The 18,167-nt window shown below is 28.0% G+C and overlaps 2 protein-coding genes and 1 non-coding gene across 3 annotated transcripts; all 3 read right to left on the bottom strand.

Moving 5' to 3' along the window:
* Positions 1–1,713: 1,713 nt before the first annotated feature.
* Positions 1,714–1,787, bottom strand: TRNAI-AAU. Its single transcript has one exon. It is a non-coding gene; the product is annotated as a tRNA-Ile (tRNA).
* A 1,755-nt stretch (positions 1,788–3,542) lies between these two features.
* LOC124923880 (sucrose transport protein-like) lies at positions 3,543–6,161 on the bottom strand. Its single transcript, XM_047463863.1, has 5 exons — positions 5,369–6,161; positions 4,757–5,249; positions 4,457–4,520; positions 3,983–4,026; positions 3,543–3,867 (listed from the first exon to the last, which is right to left on the bottom strand). The coding sequence occupies exons 1-5, from the start codon at positions 6,121–6,123 to the stop codon at positions 3,700–3,702; spliced, it is 1,524 nt and encodes a 507-aa protein (XP_047319819.1). The 5' UTR covers positions 6,124–6,161; the 3' UTR covers positions 3,543–3,699.
* Positions 6,162–12,333: 6,172 nt separating this feature from the next.
* On the bottom strand, positions 12,334–16,821 carry LOC124923882 (exosome complex component CSL4). Its single transcript, XM_047463865.1, has 6 exons — positions 16,526–16,821; positions 16,318–16,392; positions 15,265–15,353; positions 14,427–14,511; positions 13,911–13,992; positions 12,334–12,617 (listed from the first exon to the last, which is right to left on the bottom strand). The coding sequence occupies exons 1-6, from the start codon at positions 16,694–16,696 to the stop codon at positions 12,499–12,501; spliced, it is 621 nt and encodes a 206-aa protein (XP_047319821.1). The 5' UTR covers positions 16,697–16,821; the 3' UTR covers positions 12,334–12,498.
* Between the last annotated feature and the right edge of the window lie 1,346 nt (positions 16,822–18,167).

Genomic DNA, 18,167 nt, shown 5'->3' with positions numbered 1-18,167 from the left:
TTAAATATATCCGTGAACTTTTTATATAAGGTTCAAATAGACCCTTTTGGTTGAAATCTTTTGTGAGCTGTGAAGTGGATTATTTTTTCTTCTAACAAAGAAATAACTCTTTTTTTTCCTGAATATCATTTTATTGAATGATGTTATTTTAATCCAAATTTAGAATTTTATAAAATAAATATTACTTTTTTTTAGTATTGGGTTTGTTAATTATACAACCGAGACTCCCAAAATAGGAAAATTTGACGAAATGACCCTAAAAACATCTTAAATGCGCTTGTAAATTTAATTTTGCAAATGATTATTTCAAAATATTCTGACGAAATTACCACTGTCGCGTAACGCGAAGGGTAGGATCTTCACTCGAAGGAAAAACCTGTGAAATTACCCTGTCACGTAACGCAAATGATACGATCGTCATGCGAAGGGCACGATCGTCACGCGAATGACACAATCGTCACGCGAATGGCACGATCATTCTGGACTTTTCACAGGTTTTTTCTTCGCGAGACGATCTTACCCTTCGCGTTATGCGATAGAGGTAATTTCATCATAATAATTTGAAGTGATCATATGCGGCTATGCGCAATTATGATCAGCGCATTTAATGGCCTTTTTAGGGTCATTTCGTCAAATTATCCAAATATATATCCTTTCTGTATTTTTTGGAATAATTTTATTAACGTGTTCTTCCCTCTTAAAAAACTTAATATCTCATTTTAAATACTTGTATAGAGATAATAAAACAATTGTATATTAACAAGATATCACAATCTTCATATAATATATATATATATATATATATATATATATATATAAATATATATTTTTAATAAAAGAGAGCTATATCAGAGTCGGTTCCGAGGTTTTGGCTGTCCCAGCCCCGTAGAAAAAAAGTCGATATATTTTTTTATTAACCTAGGTTAAATTTAAAAAAATGATAAAAAAAAATGTTCTTAGTTAGGTTTGAACCCATAACCATAAAAAAATTAAGTTTGTATGTTGAATCACTAAGATACACCATTTTATATTTAAAATTACAATAGACTTTAGTAAATACCTTAATATTTTTAACAAGTGGGCTGCCCTAGCCCGAGGGCTTGCCGGGTTTACCCCAAGGCCGGCCCTGGCTAGCATGACACTTACATCCATGACCCTCTGCTTAAACTCAAATCTTCATAATATATTATTATTATAATATTTCTAATATTTCAAAAATAAATATATACCCTATATTATTCAAGTTCAAATCGAAAATACAAATATTGCATTATCAATCGAAGACAAGATCTAGTGTCAATAGACTCAGGAGTTGGTAGCAAAGTGAGGGCAAAAATACCTCCGAAATAGCTCCGACAACAAATGATGGTAGATTACCCGCCGAACAGCTCATTCCATGGTCCACTTGTCAACTTAACTATCAATTTTATGTATATTATAGAACATTGATTGCTTTCCTTGTTGCTGCAAGAACTAGTCACGTTAAACTAGGTAAATTTTGGTTAAACTATTAGTCAGGTATCTAATGAATAATTGTGTATTTACAGATTTCTGGATTAGGAATTTGGGTGGTTAAACTATTAGTCAGGTATCCAATGAATAATTGTGTATTTACAGATTTCTGGATTAGGAATTTGGGATTCATGTTTCAAGTTGACATTTTTATACTTTATTCCTATACAGAAATTAAGCTTATAAGAAGTTAAAAAAAAATGGCCTATGCAGGTCTCGAACCTGCGACCTTCGCGTTATTAGCACGACGCTCTAACCAACTGAGCTAATAGGCCATTTATTTAATTTTTAGTAATTTTAGAAATAATACAATTACTATTAGATGTGTCAATTTGAAATTCAAAAAAAGTAAACAAAATAGTAAGATTTACATTTTCTTGAAGTCTCAAAAGTGATCAAAACATTTACCTATATATTATGACACTCACCAAACTTAGACCACCCAAATACTATATATTTTTATTATTTGCCATATTAATAATTGTATGTTTTGGATTTTTGCCTAAACCATAATGAGACTTAAATAAATTATATTGACTTTTATACCACAAAGTATTTATTGGATGGGAGATATAGTCATGTTTACTAAAACAAAATAAAAATGGCTAGTTGTGACAGCAAAGTAAAAAAAAATATTCAAAACAACTAAAACAATAATAAAAAATAACATATCCAATAATAAAGACAAAAGAAACAATTATTGATCTATCTTATCGCAACCTAATTTAATTATCATGTATGTATATATAATCAACTCAAAACACGTTATATAAAGTTAATACAAACTTGAGAATGGAGTGGCATCAATAACTAATGGATTTAGTTATAAACTTTTTAATTTTTTAATTAGACTCATTTAACAATTTTAATTATTTTAGATTTACCACGTTATTAACATTTTTTCTCTAAGAATGTGTTTGATAACCTGGAATTGACATTAAACTTGAAAATAGAATTGAAAAATCTAATTCCAATTTTTAAGTTTTTGTAGAACCTTTAATATTAAGAATTAGAATTCAATTTAGTATAATTTTATAATTTTCAATTTTATTTTTTTAGGTCGGAATTGTAGTTTCAATTTTTTTTATGTTTTTTCAAACAAAATAACTTATTATTTTATTATTTAAAACAAGATTAAAGTTTTTAATTGATAATTTTTTTTTGAAATTTAATTAGGATGTTAATATATCAAACCGATGTCTTTTTTTATGTTTATTTTAGTGAGTTAACATTTTGAAGTAATATATTAATTTAATAAATTAACATGTTCAACCGACATTTTATTTTTGAATTTAGGAAGTTAAAATATTAAAGTAATATTTTTATTTTTAATATATGAAATTAATTAAAACGTTAAACCAATCATTTTTTAATGAAAATTGAGACTTAAAAGGTCTCTTGCAGTTTGAATTATATTTTAGTTATGCAAAATAAAATTTTAATAAAATAGATAATATATATTAAAATTATTTTTATTATATATATATTTTTATTTATTTTTTATTTTTTTTTGTATAGAATTGAACTATAGTTTTTCAAATTATTATATGAACAAATAATTTAATGTCAATTTTAATTTTAATTTTAATTCTAATTTTATTCGTACACAGGACTAAAAGATTTTTAATATAAATATAAGATTGCATAAAAATTAGTCTCCAATTCTTTACTTGTCAAATTTCCTTAAAATAACTCATAAATGCGAATTTGTTTGGGAAGAACTAACACCTAGAAAAAATGTAATTTTATCTTATTTAATAATTTTAATCATTAAATCTACATCTTGAATATTATTTTCGTTTAAACTCCCAAACAAACAGCCCCCTTTTGGTTGAAATCTCTTGTGAATTGTGAAGTGGATAACATCGTTATTTTAATCCAAATTAAGAAATTTATAAAATAACTCCAAAAATATATTATCCTTTTTAAGACTATTTTTTTGGAATAATTTTGTTAGTGCGTTCTTCTCTCTTAAAAAAATAATATCAATAATTAATTTTTCAATACACCATTTAAAATACTTGTACAGAGGTAATAAAGCCATTGTATATTAACAATATATCACAATCTTCATAATATATTATTATTGATAAGTTTTAATATTTAAAAAATAAAAATGTAACCCTATATATATTATTAAAGTTGAAATCAAATATACAAATATTGCAGTTTAAACGAAGACATGGTCTAGTGTCGAATCTCAATCGTCGATGTATCAGTAGACTTTGGAGTTGGTAGCAAAGTGAGGGCGAGAATACCGGCGATGACAGCTGAAATAGCTCCGACAACAAATGACGGTAGATTACCCCCGCCGAACAGCTCATCCCATGGCCCGCTTGTTACCGATACTATCAGCTTTATACATATTATAGAACATTGATAATGTTAATTTGCGACGACAGCGGACGGTAAGATTAAGAAAATATGAAATATGTGATGAATTAGTTAACATTTATGAATGAATGCTAACCTGTGGAATGACCACTGCAATATTGAGAACTCCCATTGTTAGACCTAAGCAAATGTGTTTTTTTATATGTTAGGTTGATGAATATTAACTCATATAGAATCATTCATGTTTTTACATTAACTAAAAATTTATATTTTTTATTTGTTTGTAAAAATGATACTTTAATCTCAATCACAAATTAAATTAATCATACTTTCTTAAAATGTTAATAAAAATGTACACTTTTCTTAAAATGCATTTCCATTTTTAAAGTGAAACATAATTTCACTAAAATAGTCTTTAAGAAAGATAAAAATTATTTCAAATAGGCTAAATATTGATTTTTTAATTGTTTCTTTGTAATATAAATGTTCAATTTAATTCATTATTTTATAAATATTTAAAAAAAACAAGTTTTCAAACTTCACTTTTCTCCAAATATTTATTCATAAACAAACTACTTCTAATTAGCATAAATTTATACAACATATATACCTTGTCCGGCACCGCAAGAGCTTGAGAAAATAGATGCTAGAGCAAACGGTACAGTAAATGTTATCTGCAAAAATCAAATAATCCACAAATCATTAATTAAATTAAATGAATTTCTATCCTTATCTTACTATAAATCTATTATTCTTCTAGATTTGTTATATCTCATTCTATATATAATATATATACAACTCCCTTTCTAACAAAAACAAAATATTTGTAACAAACCATTATCACGAAAAAATATTGAAAGAAAAGAACTAACATGATACCTCACATTATATATCGATAATTAAAACTTACGGTTTGAGGTAATCCTAACACGGCGAACAAAGCCAAGGCGCTGGCCTTGACGCCGGAAGATGGAGAGGCGGCGTTACTAAGAGAATGGCGGCGATAAGATTGCGCCTCCTTGGTGATAAGAACAGTGGTTGCCAAACAAACACCTAAAAGAATATTCGACAATCCCCAAACACGGTTTGCTGTCTTCCCGCCGCGAACAAGGAACATAATAGCCAGCGCCGTCACCCCTCCCACGGCGGAATTCAACATCAGTCCAAGTGATCCGGTGCGAACACCTCTATCATAAAGCTTTCCATCTCCTACTTTTCCACCAAACACTTCTTTCCCCATCCAATCTGTGTCGTACAATATAAACGCAAACAATCCTAGGGACGTCAGAGACACAACCATTAGTAGGACCCACATTGATCTTGGAAAAAGCTTCACCGCAATCCATAGTTGACTAAAGAAGGATACTCTTGTTTCATTCTTCCCTTCTTCTTCTTCTTTGTCCCTATATCATATAAATAGATTCTATTTATAGTAATGACTTAAAAGTTAAACCAAATGTTTATGATATATTTATAGTATTACTTAAATTAATTTATAAAAAAACAAAATTGAAATTGTTACCTTGAGAATGGTTTCTCCGGCACGGTAAAAAGGGCAAGGGTGGTAAAACCAATCAAAAGAGTGGCGGAGATAAGAAAGCATGTTTTGAGATTGGCGCAATAAATATCGCAAGCTTCAGTCATGGTAAAAGGTAAAAACTTATACAATCGCGAGTAAGATCCAGCAGCATAACCAGCAACGCTACCAATCGCCATAAAGAAAGAAAACGCAGCGTTTGCGTTTCTAGCCCTTCTCTGTTCTCCATCAGACAAATCACCCAATAACGCCCTACAGGGTGCCATCAACAGATTGTTTCCAACATCAAGAACCCAAAATCCCACCACGAATATCGCGATCGCTCTCGGCTTGACGCCGGAGCCGAGGGTATCACCGGCTTTCCGGCCTAAGTCGGCGGCGAAGCCGATTAGTATGACGGAGAGAGTTACTAGGAAGGCGGCGGATGTTATGAAGGGGCGGCGGCGGCCGAAACGAGAGGTGCAGTTATCGCTGTAATGGCCGGCGAGGGGTTGGACGATTAAGCCTGAGACGGGACCGCAGAGCCAGATGTAGGAAGCCCATTGGTGGGGGATTCCTAGGAGTTGAATGTATGGTGTTAGAAGGGAGAATTGGAGGGCCCAACCGAATTGTACTCCGGCGCCGATTGAAGCGACGGCGGTTATTCTCCAAAATAGGCTCACCGGCGGCGGATTTGAAGGAGGTTGAGAGGCAGACGGTGGATGTTTTCCGTTGGTAGGAGCAGCAGAAACAACCTCCATCTCTATCTTGTCAAATTGTCAGTGTATGTGTTTGTGTTTGTGTTTTTAAGTGCAATGCAATTATTGAATCTTAATATATTTTATTTTAGTGGAGATAAGGTTATGCAGAGCATCCTATCAATAATCAAAATAATTATTTTTTTTAGTCAGGATTATAAAAAGAGTTTTTGGTCAAATAGTATTTATCCATGATAAAAAAAAATATTGATAATTAATTAAAAAATATTATTTTTATTTTTAAATTAAAAAATAATAAATAATTTTTAAATATAATAATAAATTTTTTTTGCTCCGAAATATTATAGCAAGAGTGGTCTATATTTATAGATCTCGAAAAATTATAAATTTTAATATATATTTTTTTATTTTTTTTAATTATAAAAATACTAAAATTGAGTTTTAAAGATAAAAGATAAAAAAAATTAAGTAACTAATCAGAGTCCGAGAAATGACATCATTTTATTGGATGAGTTTGGTTGTGATTTTTGTCAAAATTTAAAATAAAAACACAATGAACTGATTGTGGTTTTGGTAATTAAATAAATAACCAAATTGGTCATGATAAACTCACACAATCAACGACAACCCGGCATCATGACTAGTCATGCTCCTAGAGACCAACTTGAATACGCATGTTTGAAATTAAGGGCTTGTTTGTTTCTTCTTAAATAATATTTTATATGAGTAGACTAGTCTACTCCTACTTTATTTTGTTTGATAATGAATTGTTTATATTGATTGAATAAAATTATAATTAACATGATGTAATGGTGTAGTGTATATAAGAACCATCTGTAAGAGTGGCTCATAAGACCGAAATATAACGGTTTTGTAGTGGAAGTCATAAGTTAAAGTGAAAAATTGAGGTAATGCAAAAAAAAAATATTTTAAAAAATACAATATGTTATTATTTTATTTGTAATGTGTTGATGTTTTATAAACAAATACAATTAAATATTTACCAAGGTGATTGTTTATATTGATTGAATAAAATTATAATTAACATGATGTAATGATGTAGTGTATATAAGAACCAGCTGTAAGAGTGGTTCATAAGTCCGAATTGTAACCGTTTTGATTGCATTTGTAACATATTTAAAGTGGAAGAAGTCATAAGTTAAAGTGAAAAATTGAGGTAATGCAAATTTTCTATATTTTAAAAATACAATATTTTATTTGATAATTTGTTGATGTTTTATTAACAAAAACTAAATTATTAATCTACAATTAAATATTTACCAAACTGACTAAGTGAAAATAGTCGACCTAAAAATGATCGATGAGTTCGATTCTAACTGAATACGCGGAATCATGAACTTATTCTAATTATAGTTCTCTTTTTATTTAAAAAATATTTAAAAAAATCAAAATTAAACCAACCCTACACTGTTTTATTGTATGCGTTTAGTGTTTTTATTTTATTGAAATATACATGTAAATTGTTAAAATTGATCTTTTTTCTTAAATCTCAAATTGTTGGTTATGATTTATTAATTGGTTCAGTTGAATCGATTAGAAAGTTTGTTCGATCAATTTAATTAGTTAAAAACTTTGAAATTATGTACAGACATCTAAAATTACAAATGTTATTCATTAGTGAACTCGGAAAAAAACAACTGTAAAGGAGCACTTTTTTTAATTCTACTAAAATACGAATGTGTAAGCGTTCTTCAAATATTTTATTTATTTTGGTTTGCTTGGTTGAGTCAGGGTTAAATTCATGAATAAAAAGATACAAGACTTCGATTTTAATATAATGACTTTATGATTTGACCTTAAAATTTGTTATAATTCTATCCAAATATATAAATAAATAATATTTGATTAAAAAATTAAAAATAAATATTGTGCTTTTAGTGAAACTTGAATTCAAGTTAATAATATCTAAAAATAAAGTTCACCAATAAAACTATAGGGATAATATTATATTGTTAAGAAAAATATGAAGCATTTTGGGTTAATGTGTGATATGAGTTTGGTAAGATTGGATTGGAATAAATAATATCAATTTAGAGATCAATAATTTGGATTTAACTCAAAAATAAAAGTAGTATTTTCGTGACTCGTTGTTTAACTTTTATTTTATTTATATTTTTTATGATATTAAATTTTAATGTTATAAAATCTAAGTATAGTTAGTTAGTTTGGAAGGTTTTTGTTTTATATTGGTTAATTTTCTTTATCATCAATCAAATTGCTTTAATGAGTTTTTTCTGTTAAAAGATTAATCAGATTAGACCTTTCAAACTAACAATAATTAGTAATACTTAGAAATTCAAATAATCCATAAATAATTCCAACCAAATTCTTAAATTTGAAAGTAGTGACAAAAAGAGAATAGTAAGAGTTTGATGCATAAAGTGGATTCTTGCTCTTCTTTTACAATCTTAATTTTTCAGTTTATTTTCATTGTCCTGTATGTGAATTTTTGTATTTATGATAATATGCAACCATTCACAAGTTCAAATGTTTTATATTTCGTAATCAACCTAAAAAAATATAATTTGCTCAAAAATTTTCACCATACCATACAAGTAGTTAATATACTTCATTTGATATATAGTACTAATATAATTTCTCATTAAACAAGTGCAAAATACACTTTAATATTTTTAATAATAAATTATAATATTTTATCCATCCAAGAGTTGTGAAGAAATTAGATATATATATATATATATATATATATATATATATATATATATATATATATATATATATATATATATATATATATATATATATATAATTGATTACGATTCCAAAATTAAATTGTGAAAATAATTTAAAAAATAATATTATATTGAGGAGAAATAAATAAAATTTAAAAAAATATATTTTATTTAGATAATCATAATTCAATCCAATCCAATTTGTATTTAATCAAATCCGAATTCAATTCTAATCTAATTCAATCCGCAATTAATCAAATCTGAATTTAATGTCATCCGAACTCAATTAATCCATATAATTCTTATCCTTATCACCTAATTTTGACCCATCAAATTGTGTCTTCTACTTTCTCAAATTAATCTACTTTATTATGTAAATTTTTTTTTTTCAATAAATTTTATTATTTATGTTTTAATTCTTTTAATTCTTTTTTTATAACTTTGATTATTTATATTTCAATATATTTATTTAAATTATTATTTTTAATTTGATTATATATTTTTTAATATTACTATTTAAATTATTATTTATATTATATATATATACATATATTTATACATTTAAATTATATTTTATATAATAATAAATTTTAACTTTATCATCGTAAATAGTTAATAAATACTAATAAATTTAAAACATCTTAATTATAACAATATTTTATTAATACATAATAAAAAATTATTAGAAATGATAATTTGATTATTCATTTTAAATTAATAACGATATTGTTATGATTAAGATGTTTTAAATTTATTAGTATTTACTAATTATTTAGAAAGATAATGAGTGAATATTTATTATTATATAAAAAAATTAATTTAAATATATAAATATATATATAATATACATAATTTATAAGAATAATAATTAAATAGTAATATTAAAATATATATAATCAAATTAAAAATAATAATTTAAATAGATATATTAAAATATAAATAATTAAATTTATAAAATTAATAAATTAAATTGATATATTAAAATATAAATAATTAAATTTATAAAAATAATAATTTATTTTTATATATAATATAAATTTATAATATATTTAATAATGAGTTATAAAAGTTCAAATAAAAAATAAAGAAAACTTGATTTTAAATAGCAAAATAAGACGTTGGTGTAATATGTGACTGAAAAAATAACAATTTTTTTCTCTCTTCACTTTTTTCACCTTTTATTTTTTTCAGCAGTGATGTAGTGACACTTCATTTTCTTCCTCATTTATTCTCTAAAATTTCATCCCCTATCATATCTCATAAGTTAATTGGAGAATATATTAAACATAATAAGTTACTTTGAAAGATTAAACTTTAAACAACTAGACACTTTTTTTCCATCTTCCGTCTTGTCTAGAAATGGATACAATTACCATATTCATCTTATAGTGAACTAGAGAATATAATGTGAATAGCTGGTAATATATATTTAAAAATGAAGTAACATTTGTATAACAATTTAAAAACATATATGATGATCAAGGAGCACAATCAAAGGTTTTCATCTCCAAAGTATTATTGAATCATTAGGGGGAGAGAAAGTATTATTGAATCATTAGTATCATAATAATTTAGTTTGTTGTTAAGATAATAACATTTAATATTATAAAAATGGTTATTAATAGAAAAAATAGTTCAACTTACTAAAATATATATCTAAAAAAAAAAAAGTGATTCTTAAACTCTGAACCTTAAAGTGAAGGTCATCATGACTAATAGGGTCCTATTAAATTCAAATAGTTAATTATTCTTTTAGTCCATAAGCAACAAAAATAAAATGTTAAAATTATCTGAAACTCTAAGATTGAATTTGTCAAATTTTTTCGATTAAATTAGTTGAATATATTTGCGAGTCATGTGCTTAATCCAAACGAAAAACGAACTATCATCCTAAGAAAAAAATAAAAAAAATTCACATACTTATTAAAAATTTGAAGGCATGTGGTCTTTAAATAATACAAGTTTGAAAAAAAAACAAAGGCTGGTAGATTTGTACCACCGAACAGCTCATGCCATGACAAACTTTTCAGCAAGACTATCAGTTTGCATCACATCAATAAATGATTTTTTATTTTTTTTTAGCAAAAATAATCAAACCGTGGACCATTATTCATGTGAGGACAAGAATCCCTTTCTTAATCTACTCAATTTCAATTGTATTAAAATATAATGCCTAAATTTATCCTCAAACTATAATTCTTCATACTTTTTTAACACTAACTTTTCTTTTTAAGCAATGTTTCATATTATTTAGAACCAGTATTTTATCTGCATGATGCACAAATATAAAACTAGTTTGATTGTTTTAATAGGTAAAGTTGTATCCAAGTCAACATATTTATATTTAAAAATTAGTGTCTACATATTTTATTTTTTTTAAAAAGAGTTTTAATTTTTTTTACTAATGATAAATAAAGTATAATTTTAAAAATATATTTCATCTGAATGAAATACTTAATAAAATAAATTGTTTTCAAATAATTTTTCATTCAAACCTAAATCAGGAGTTGGATTTAAGTGGTTTCAAATAAAAATTTCACATAATTTTTTAACTACTTAATGTCACAAATTTTTGTAAGATTTCAAATTCTAGAATTAAGTTTAACTTGAGTGCAATTCAAGTTATAAAAGATTTTACTTAAGCAACCATGATTCATGATTCTTGAATTGAATGTAAACAAAGTTAAAAATAAAATACACATTGAAGACAATTGAACTTAGAACAAAATATATATAATTTATCTTAAAAATCACTATTTACTCTCTTTAAAAGACGAGTATATATAAAGATTTGATAGATACATTTTTTTTTTTGTTAGACTTGAATTTAGTACACTACAACATTTACATAAATTCGTTTCTGGGCGTGACTGTGAGGGTAGGAATAAATCCGACAATAAAATTGAAAATAGTTTAGGTCAAAATAAATTGAATAGAAAAGTGTATAAAATCTTAAAAGAATTCATATAAATATGTGGTGTGTATAATATGATATTTCTTCCTATAAATAATTCCAACAATTTGATTACTTTCACGTGTATATATATATATATGTTAAGTAGCTTTCAAAAATGATGCACGCAACTTCACTTCATTCCAAAAACAAAACAAAAAAATTGAAATATAATAAATGGTTTTTCTTCAGTTGAAAATATAAAATTCAATTTTTATGTAGAGATAAAATATGGGATTTTCCTTGTTTGAATATGGCTAATTAGCATAAATTTGTCTGGATAAATATTAGAGGTGTTTCTTAACTATTTTATTTTTGAACAGAAAAGGTGTTTCATAATATAACCAAAAAGAAATATAAAATATTTAAAATTTATTTTATGGCGGGTATTTAGATTAATCATTGTTCACATTTGGCCAAAATAATAGAAAATCTGAATGGTCACAATCACAATAAACCTTCCAAATAATTTAGGTAGTCTCATTTGATATTCTTTTCCTGAAATTTCAATTTTCTACTTCACTTTCATTTCTTCAAGTCACATTAAATACTTTCTAATTGTCTCATTTGATATTCTAAAAATACTTTAACAATCATCAATTCAACAAGCAAGAATGTTATGACAAAATTCATTGAAGTCTAAACTTGTTTTCTTGTGGTTGATAGTTTCAAATAAAATTAAGTGACTAAATCTGAAAAAACAAAAATAGAAGCTTGTAAGGAGGATGATCTTTCTTCCAGAAGGCGACTCTAACCTAAGGTTTGTTTTTTCTCCATCAAGATCCAACCTGGAGCCACCTTTCTCTCTTCGGTCTGCCCCGTGACAGGGCACTGTATTTGGGTCCAGCTAATTGGTACCATACTCACACCTGTATAAACACATGAAGAAAGTGAAGATAAATAATGAGTCAATTCTCAAGCCAATCAGATAATCACGATCATATTGGAAAATCAACATTGGAAGTGATTTTGTTTTCCATTTGTACAAGATTTTGTTTTGTGGATGATCATCCAGATATTGGTTCATTTGAAAACAGTATTTCTATCCGATTTCACATCAAATCTGATGTTACATATTGTAACTAAAAATAACTTACACTTTCTTGCCTATATAGAATAACTAAACCAATAGGGGAAATGTAAGGCAAGGATTATTTGCAATTATTTGAGGTTTTTTTTTTTTTTACCAAACTAACAAGTTCCTAATCAATTGTGAAAAACCCCATATAATGTCGATAACCATACCTTGCGTTTTAAACCATCATTCTACCAGCAAATGGAAAATTGAGGCAAAAAAAATTATGTCTTGAGAAAAAAAAAGGAAAAAACTACTCTCAAGTTGAAAGGCACTTTTACCCAACAGAAACACACTATGGCCCCATTTGAAAATACTTGAATACAAAAAATTTGGATCTAGAAACATATCCAATGAGATTATGTGAGGAAACTAAACTTAGCTAGATATTTATTGGTTGTTTCTTGTCTAGATCCGGATACATAAACACAAATTATAAGTATTTCCAAATTGGCCTCCAATATGCTAAGAAAATCACAAAGGAATCTGCTTTTTGTTGCAACAACTATGTTTAAGCTGATTGTCAGCACATTTAATAAAATATTAACCTTCAGGGGCTTATATAGTATTTATACCTTAAATACCTAACCTAATATTAACAAGTTGCTGCTTAAGAAAAGGAAAAATAAGATAAGATATTGACATAACTTGATAATGAGGGTTATCAAGATAAATAACAAAGTAGGGGGAAATATTTGCGAATGCCAAAAAAATTGCTTTCACCATGATATTACTATAAAACAAAGGCAACATACCTGAAAGGACTGCCAAAACAGGAGATAAATTCTAAATACCACAAGCACCTATTTTGTAATTTTTCATTTATGCAAAAGTTGAAGAATTTATGGTTGAAATATTTGGTTCCTCAGGTGAAATGAATATAACTATGTTAAAACAAAAGTAGCTAAGACTAAAGAAAATGGTTGGAATTTAAGAAAATATGTTCAATTGGATTGATTTTCTCCAATGAAGTTCTTCATAACAGTTAGAATGATATTCCACAGAACATAAATGTAACGGGAATTACCAAATATCTATCAATTACATAATTTGGTAAGTTACCATAGAGAGGTTATAGATGATTTACCTGCTGAACTTTCTGCAGAAACTACACCCAGTTCATTTTTGGCAGTTGATAGGTAATATGCTCGGGCATCACCAAGGGAGAGCTGATCAAGTGTAGTGTAGGTCAAGAGAACAATTACATTTGAATGGAATTTTGATAAGACATATGTACATAATGGGCTGTTAAATCTACATTTGTTATGTTTACCAAAATCATAATAATCTAAACAATAAAAAGATCATGATCGTGAAAAAAACTTATATACCAAATGAAAAAAAAATTAACTATAATTTGGATCATAATCTAGAAAATGATTTCTTTACCAAATGAAGCAACAAAATTCACACTCTAATTTGGCTAATGATCCAAAATATAATCTCATCAAGTCCAGAAAAAATTATATACCAAACGAAAAAAAAAATCACTTTCAATTTTAGCCTTGGCGATTCTTCAATGATACCATGATTGTGACAAAATACTAGTTCCTAAATAGTTTCATTAAGCACTAGTATCTATTTATGCACAGAGATAGGATACAACTGATGCTCTGATGATATCACCAGGACGGAAGCTTGCATGCATATCCACTTTGTCAATCTCGTTGGCTCTAACATCTTGTTGCCTGCAAAGCAAAACATTTTATCGTTCTTTACAGAAACTGAAGGGACTTGCTTGATTTAACTGAGCATCAAAATATCCAGAATAAGATCATCAATTTATTAGGGGACGGATCGATCTTACATTATTTATACAACATTAAGGATACAAACATCATACAAGGCCTTGTTTGATGAAGGGATATTTGGATTTAATCTAAATAACCTCTTATAACATCATCAATAAAATCAATTCAAATCTCAACTAAAATACCTTTATTTTTTTTATAACATTCTAAAATATTAAATAAAGGGCTTCATATATAAAATCAAAGTTCACCCAACTGATGGAAGCAACATTACCACCAAAAGTCATCATGGGTTAACAAATAAATTTTACTGTGTAAATTTTAGAAGTAATTTCATGAGGCCATCCATCATGGAAATCCATTTTTAGGAGGGATAATGGTAAGATTTAACCTTGACCTCTCATATGAGAGAGATCTGCAATCATTATATCGACATTTGGATTCGATATGGAAAATCATTACACAAGAGTCAAGTTAAATGGAGGCACAAGAGAAGAAAAGAAATAACCTAGGATTACGGTAAGGAAGAGGTTGATTTGAAAGGTTCACAAAGCTTAGGTGTCCTAACAAACTAAACTACATTTTCTCCTCAAAATCCAGCAATTTAATATAAGTACAAATAAGCTATCAATGCTGAACATATCCTGGTATCAACATGAAATATCATTTACAGTACATGGAAAGACATACCTGATGACACCACTAAATTTCTCTCTAACTGATTTGCGGCCAACACATATAATATCAGCTGAAGCCATTCTAGCCATCACTTTAGTTATCTGCCATTACAAAGAAAAATCTTATATTTGGTACAAAAAAAAAACTATTGCATAAGAACTCTAATTGGCTCATTGCTTGATCAACTTCTTCAGCTTAACAATGCACACTTAGAACAGGCCCAAGTTATAGTAGATATGAAAGACAAGGAACTGCGTCATCAATGATAATATCCATTGCACTTATTCAAACGTGTAGTTATCACGTTTCAGTTATGGACAACCCACAAGTGAAGTAATAGGAGGAAATCCAGGCTCAATGGATCAAATTTGGTGTTCTGTACATGCCATATAATACATTTTACATGCAATGTGTGCTTCCTTCTTAACTTTGAACCAGTTAATTATTCTATCAGCTAGTTTACTGAAAAAACAACATACACTTCACACATAGAAAACTTGAGATCCTTTCTGAGTTCAAATTTGAGTAAATCCTTTAGAAAATAATATTGCAGAACAAGATTAAACATATGGAAATTTATATCTTAAAGATGAATTCTGCTAAGGTGTTAATCTGTAGTAAGAAAATACCCCCAAGGATCCAATTCACACACAAACTGAAATCAATTAACTAAAACTTTTCATGAGAATGTAAATATAACTTGACAAAGTAGCAGATGTTCCTTCATAAGTAAATATAACACTTGCAGGTAACATCAGTGAAATTTTGCTTAAAATAAGCAGTAAGAAATATCAAAAGCAGTGGCAAGAGAAAAATACAAAGAGTCGGGGATAAAAACGTATAGTAAATAAAAGAAGGAACACAAAAATCCTGATATGTCATGACCTAAAAATGGAAGCTACAATAGTTGGTGTTAGGTTCATTAGCATCATTAGATAATAGAGAATTCTTCTCTGCAAAACTGAACTCATCTTACTAAAGTAAACACAAAGAATCTTGTAACCCAGATTGCATTATACCATAAAATGTGTTCCTGTCAAATAAAACAAGAACATGAACACTTACACGAGCAAAGACAGTAGAACCAGGCTCAGGAAAGACTCCATAGTCCTTGCAACCAATAACTTCGACAGTTGGTCTCTGATGAAAAAGTTGCAATAAATCAACATTCACAACCTCAATTATTGCTAAACAATGAAAAGTTGTTTCTTTGAAGTCCGTAATTAAGTAGCGATAGATGTGTTAAAGGTAAAGGTAATTAATATATACAGACCTGGTCGACAGAATCATGCGGAGGGTTGATGATGCGGCGGAAGCCAGTCAGGGAAGCAAAGACAGCGTCAGATTGGGGTACGACATACGAACCCTTTCCAGCCTTCAAGGTCGAAGACGTTCCCAAGATTTCTCCCGGCGTTACCATCTCTTTCTCTTCTTGTTCCTGCATATTGAACGGAAATACGCGTTTCTTATAATCGCCGCCGGCAAGTCTCCGAGAAAGCAGAACGCCTTTGCTAGAAGAACAAGTAGAAACTAGCAAAACCCCCCGCCCAGCCGCCAAAGCTTCCGAGGTTTAGATTTTCTATTTATACTTTTATCAAAAACTAGCATTTAGCCCGTGCATTTGCACGAATAATAATATAAAAATCGTGAAAAAAAATTACGGATAACATTTTTTGACATTTTTTAACCGTTTTAAGTTTATGGGTGAGTCAACCCATAATCCGACCCAAGTATCCATTTACTCAACATCATTATATATTAGTTAGTTAAAAAGTTGAACTTATATTAATATTAAAACGTCCCGCGTTTATCAAATTTGGTGTTGAATTTAAAATATAAAGTCTTTGTAGCTTAGTTGGTTAAAGAGTTGTACTTGTTTTGTTAGGTTGCAAGTTCGAAACATACCTCTAGCATTTTTAATTTTATTTTTAACCGTTTTAAATTTAAAAACGGGTCAACCCACAATCCGACCCAAGTATCCAAATTAACCACAGCTCTCGACCCGGCAATCCGGACACTTTAAAAATTAAGTATCATTATATATATACAGATTAGTTAGTTAAAAAGTTGAACTTATATTAATATTAAAACGTCCCGCGTTTATCAAATTTGGTGTTGAATTTAAAATATAAAGTCTTTGTAGCCTAGTTGGTTAAAGAGTTGTACTTATTTTGTTAGGTTGCAATTTCGAAACATACCTCTAGCATTTTTAATTTTATTTTTAACCGTTTTAAATTTAAAAACGGGTCAACCCACAATCCGACCCAAGTATCCAAATTAACCACAACTCTCGACCCGGCAATCCGGACACTTTAAAAATTAAGCATCATTATATATATATAGATTAGTTAGTTAAAAAGTTAAACTTATATTAATATTAAAATGTCCCGCGTTTATCAAATTTGGTGTTGAATTTAAAATATAAAGTCTTTGTAGCCTAGTTGGTTAAAGAGTTGTACTTGTTTTGTTAGGTTGCAAGTTCGAAACATACCTCTAGCATTTTTAATTTTATTTTTAACCGTTTTAAATTTAAAAACGGGTCAACCCACAATCCGATCCAAGTATCCAAATTAACCACAGCTCTCGACCCGGCAATCCGGACACTTTAAAAATTAAGCATCATTATATATATATAGATTAGTTAGTTAAAAAGTTGAACTTATATTAATATTAAAACGTCCCGCGTTTATCAAATTTGGTGTTGAATTTAAAATATAAAGTCTTTGTAGCCTAGTTGGTTAAAGACTTGTACTTGTTTTTGTTAGGTTGCAAGTTCGAAACATACCTCTAGCATTTTTAATTTTATTTTTAACCGTTTTAAATTTAAAAACGGGTCAACCCACAATCCGACCCAAGTATCCAAATTAACCACAGCTCTCGACCCGGCAATCCGGACACTTTAAAAATTAAGCATC

The sequence above is a fragment of the Impatiens glandulifera genome, chromosome 2 (assembly GCF_907164915.1).
Source record: "Impatiens glandulifera chromosome 2, dImpGla2.1, whole genome shotgun sequence".
In the NCBI taxonomy this organism is placed as follows: Eukaryota; Viridiplantae; Streptophyta; class Magnoliopsida; order Ericales; family Balsaminaceae; genus Impatiens; species Impatiens glandulifera.
Note: the sequence above shows the minus strand (reverse complement) of the source record. Positions and strands in the feature narration are given on the sequence as shown.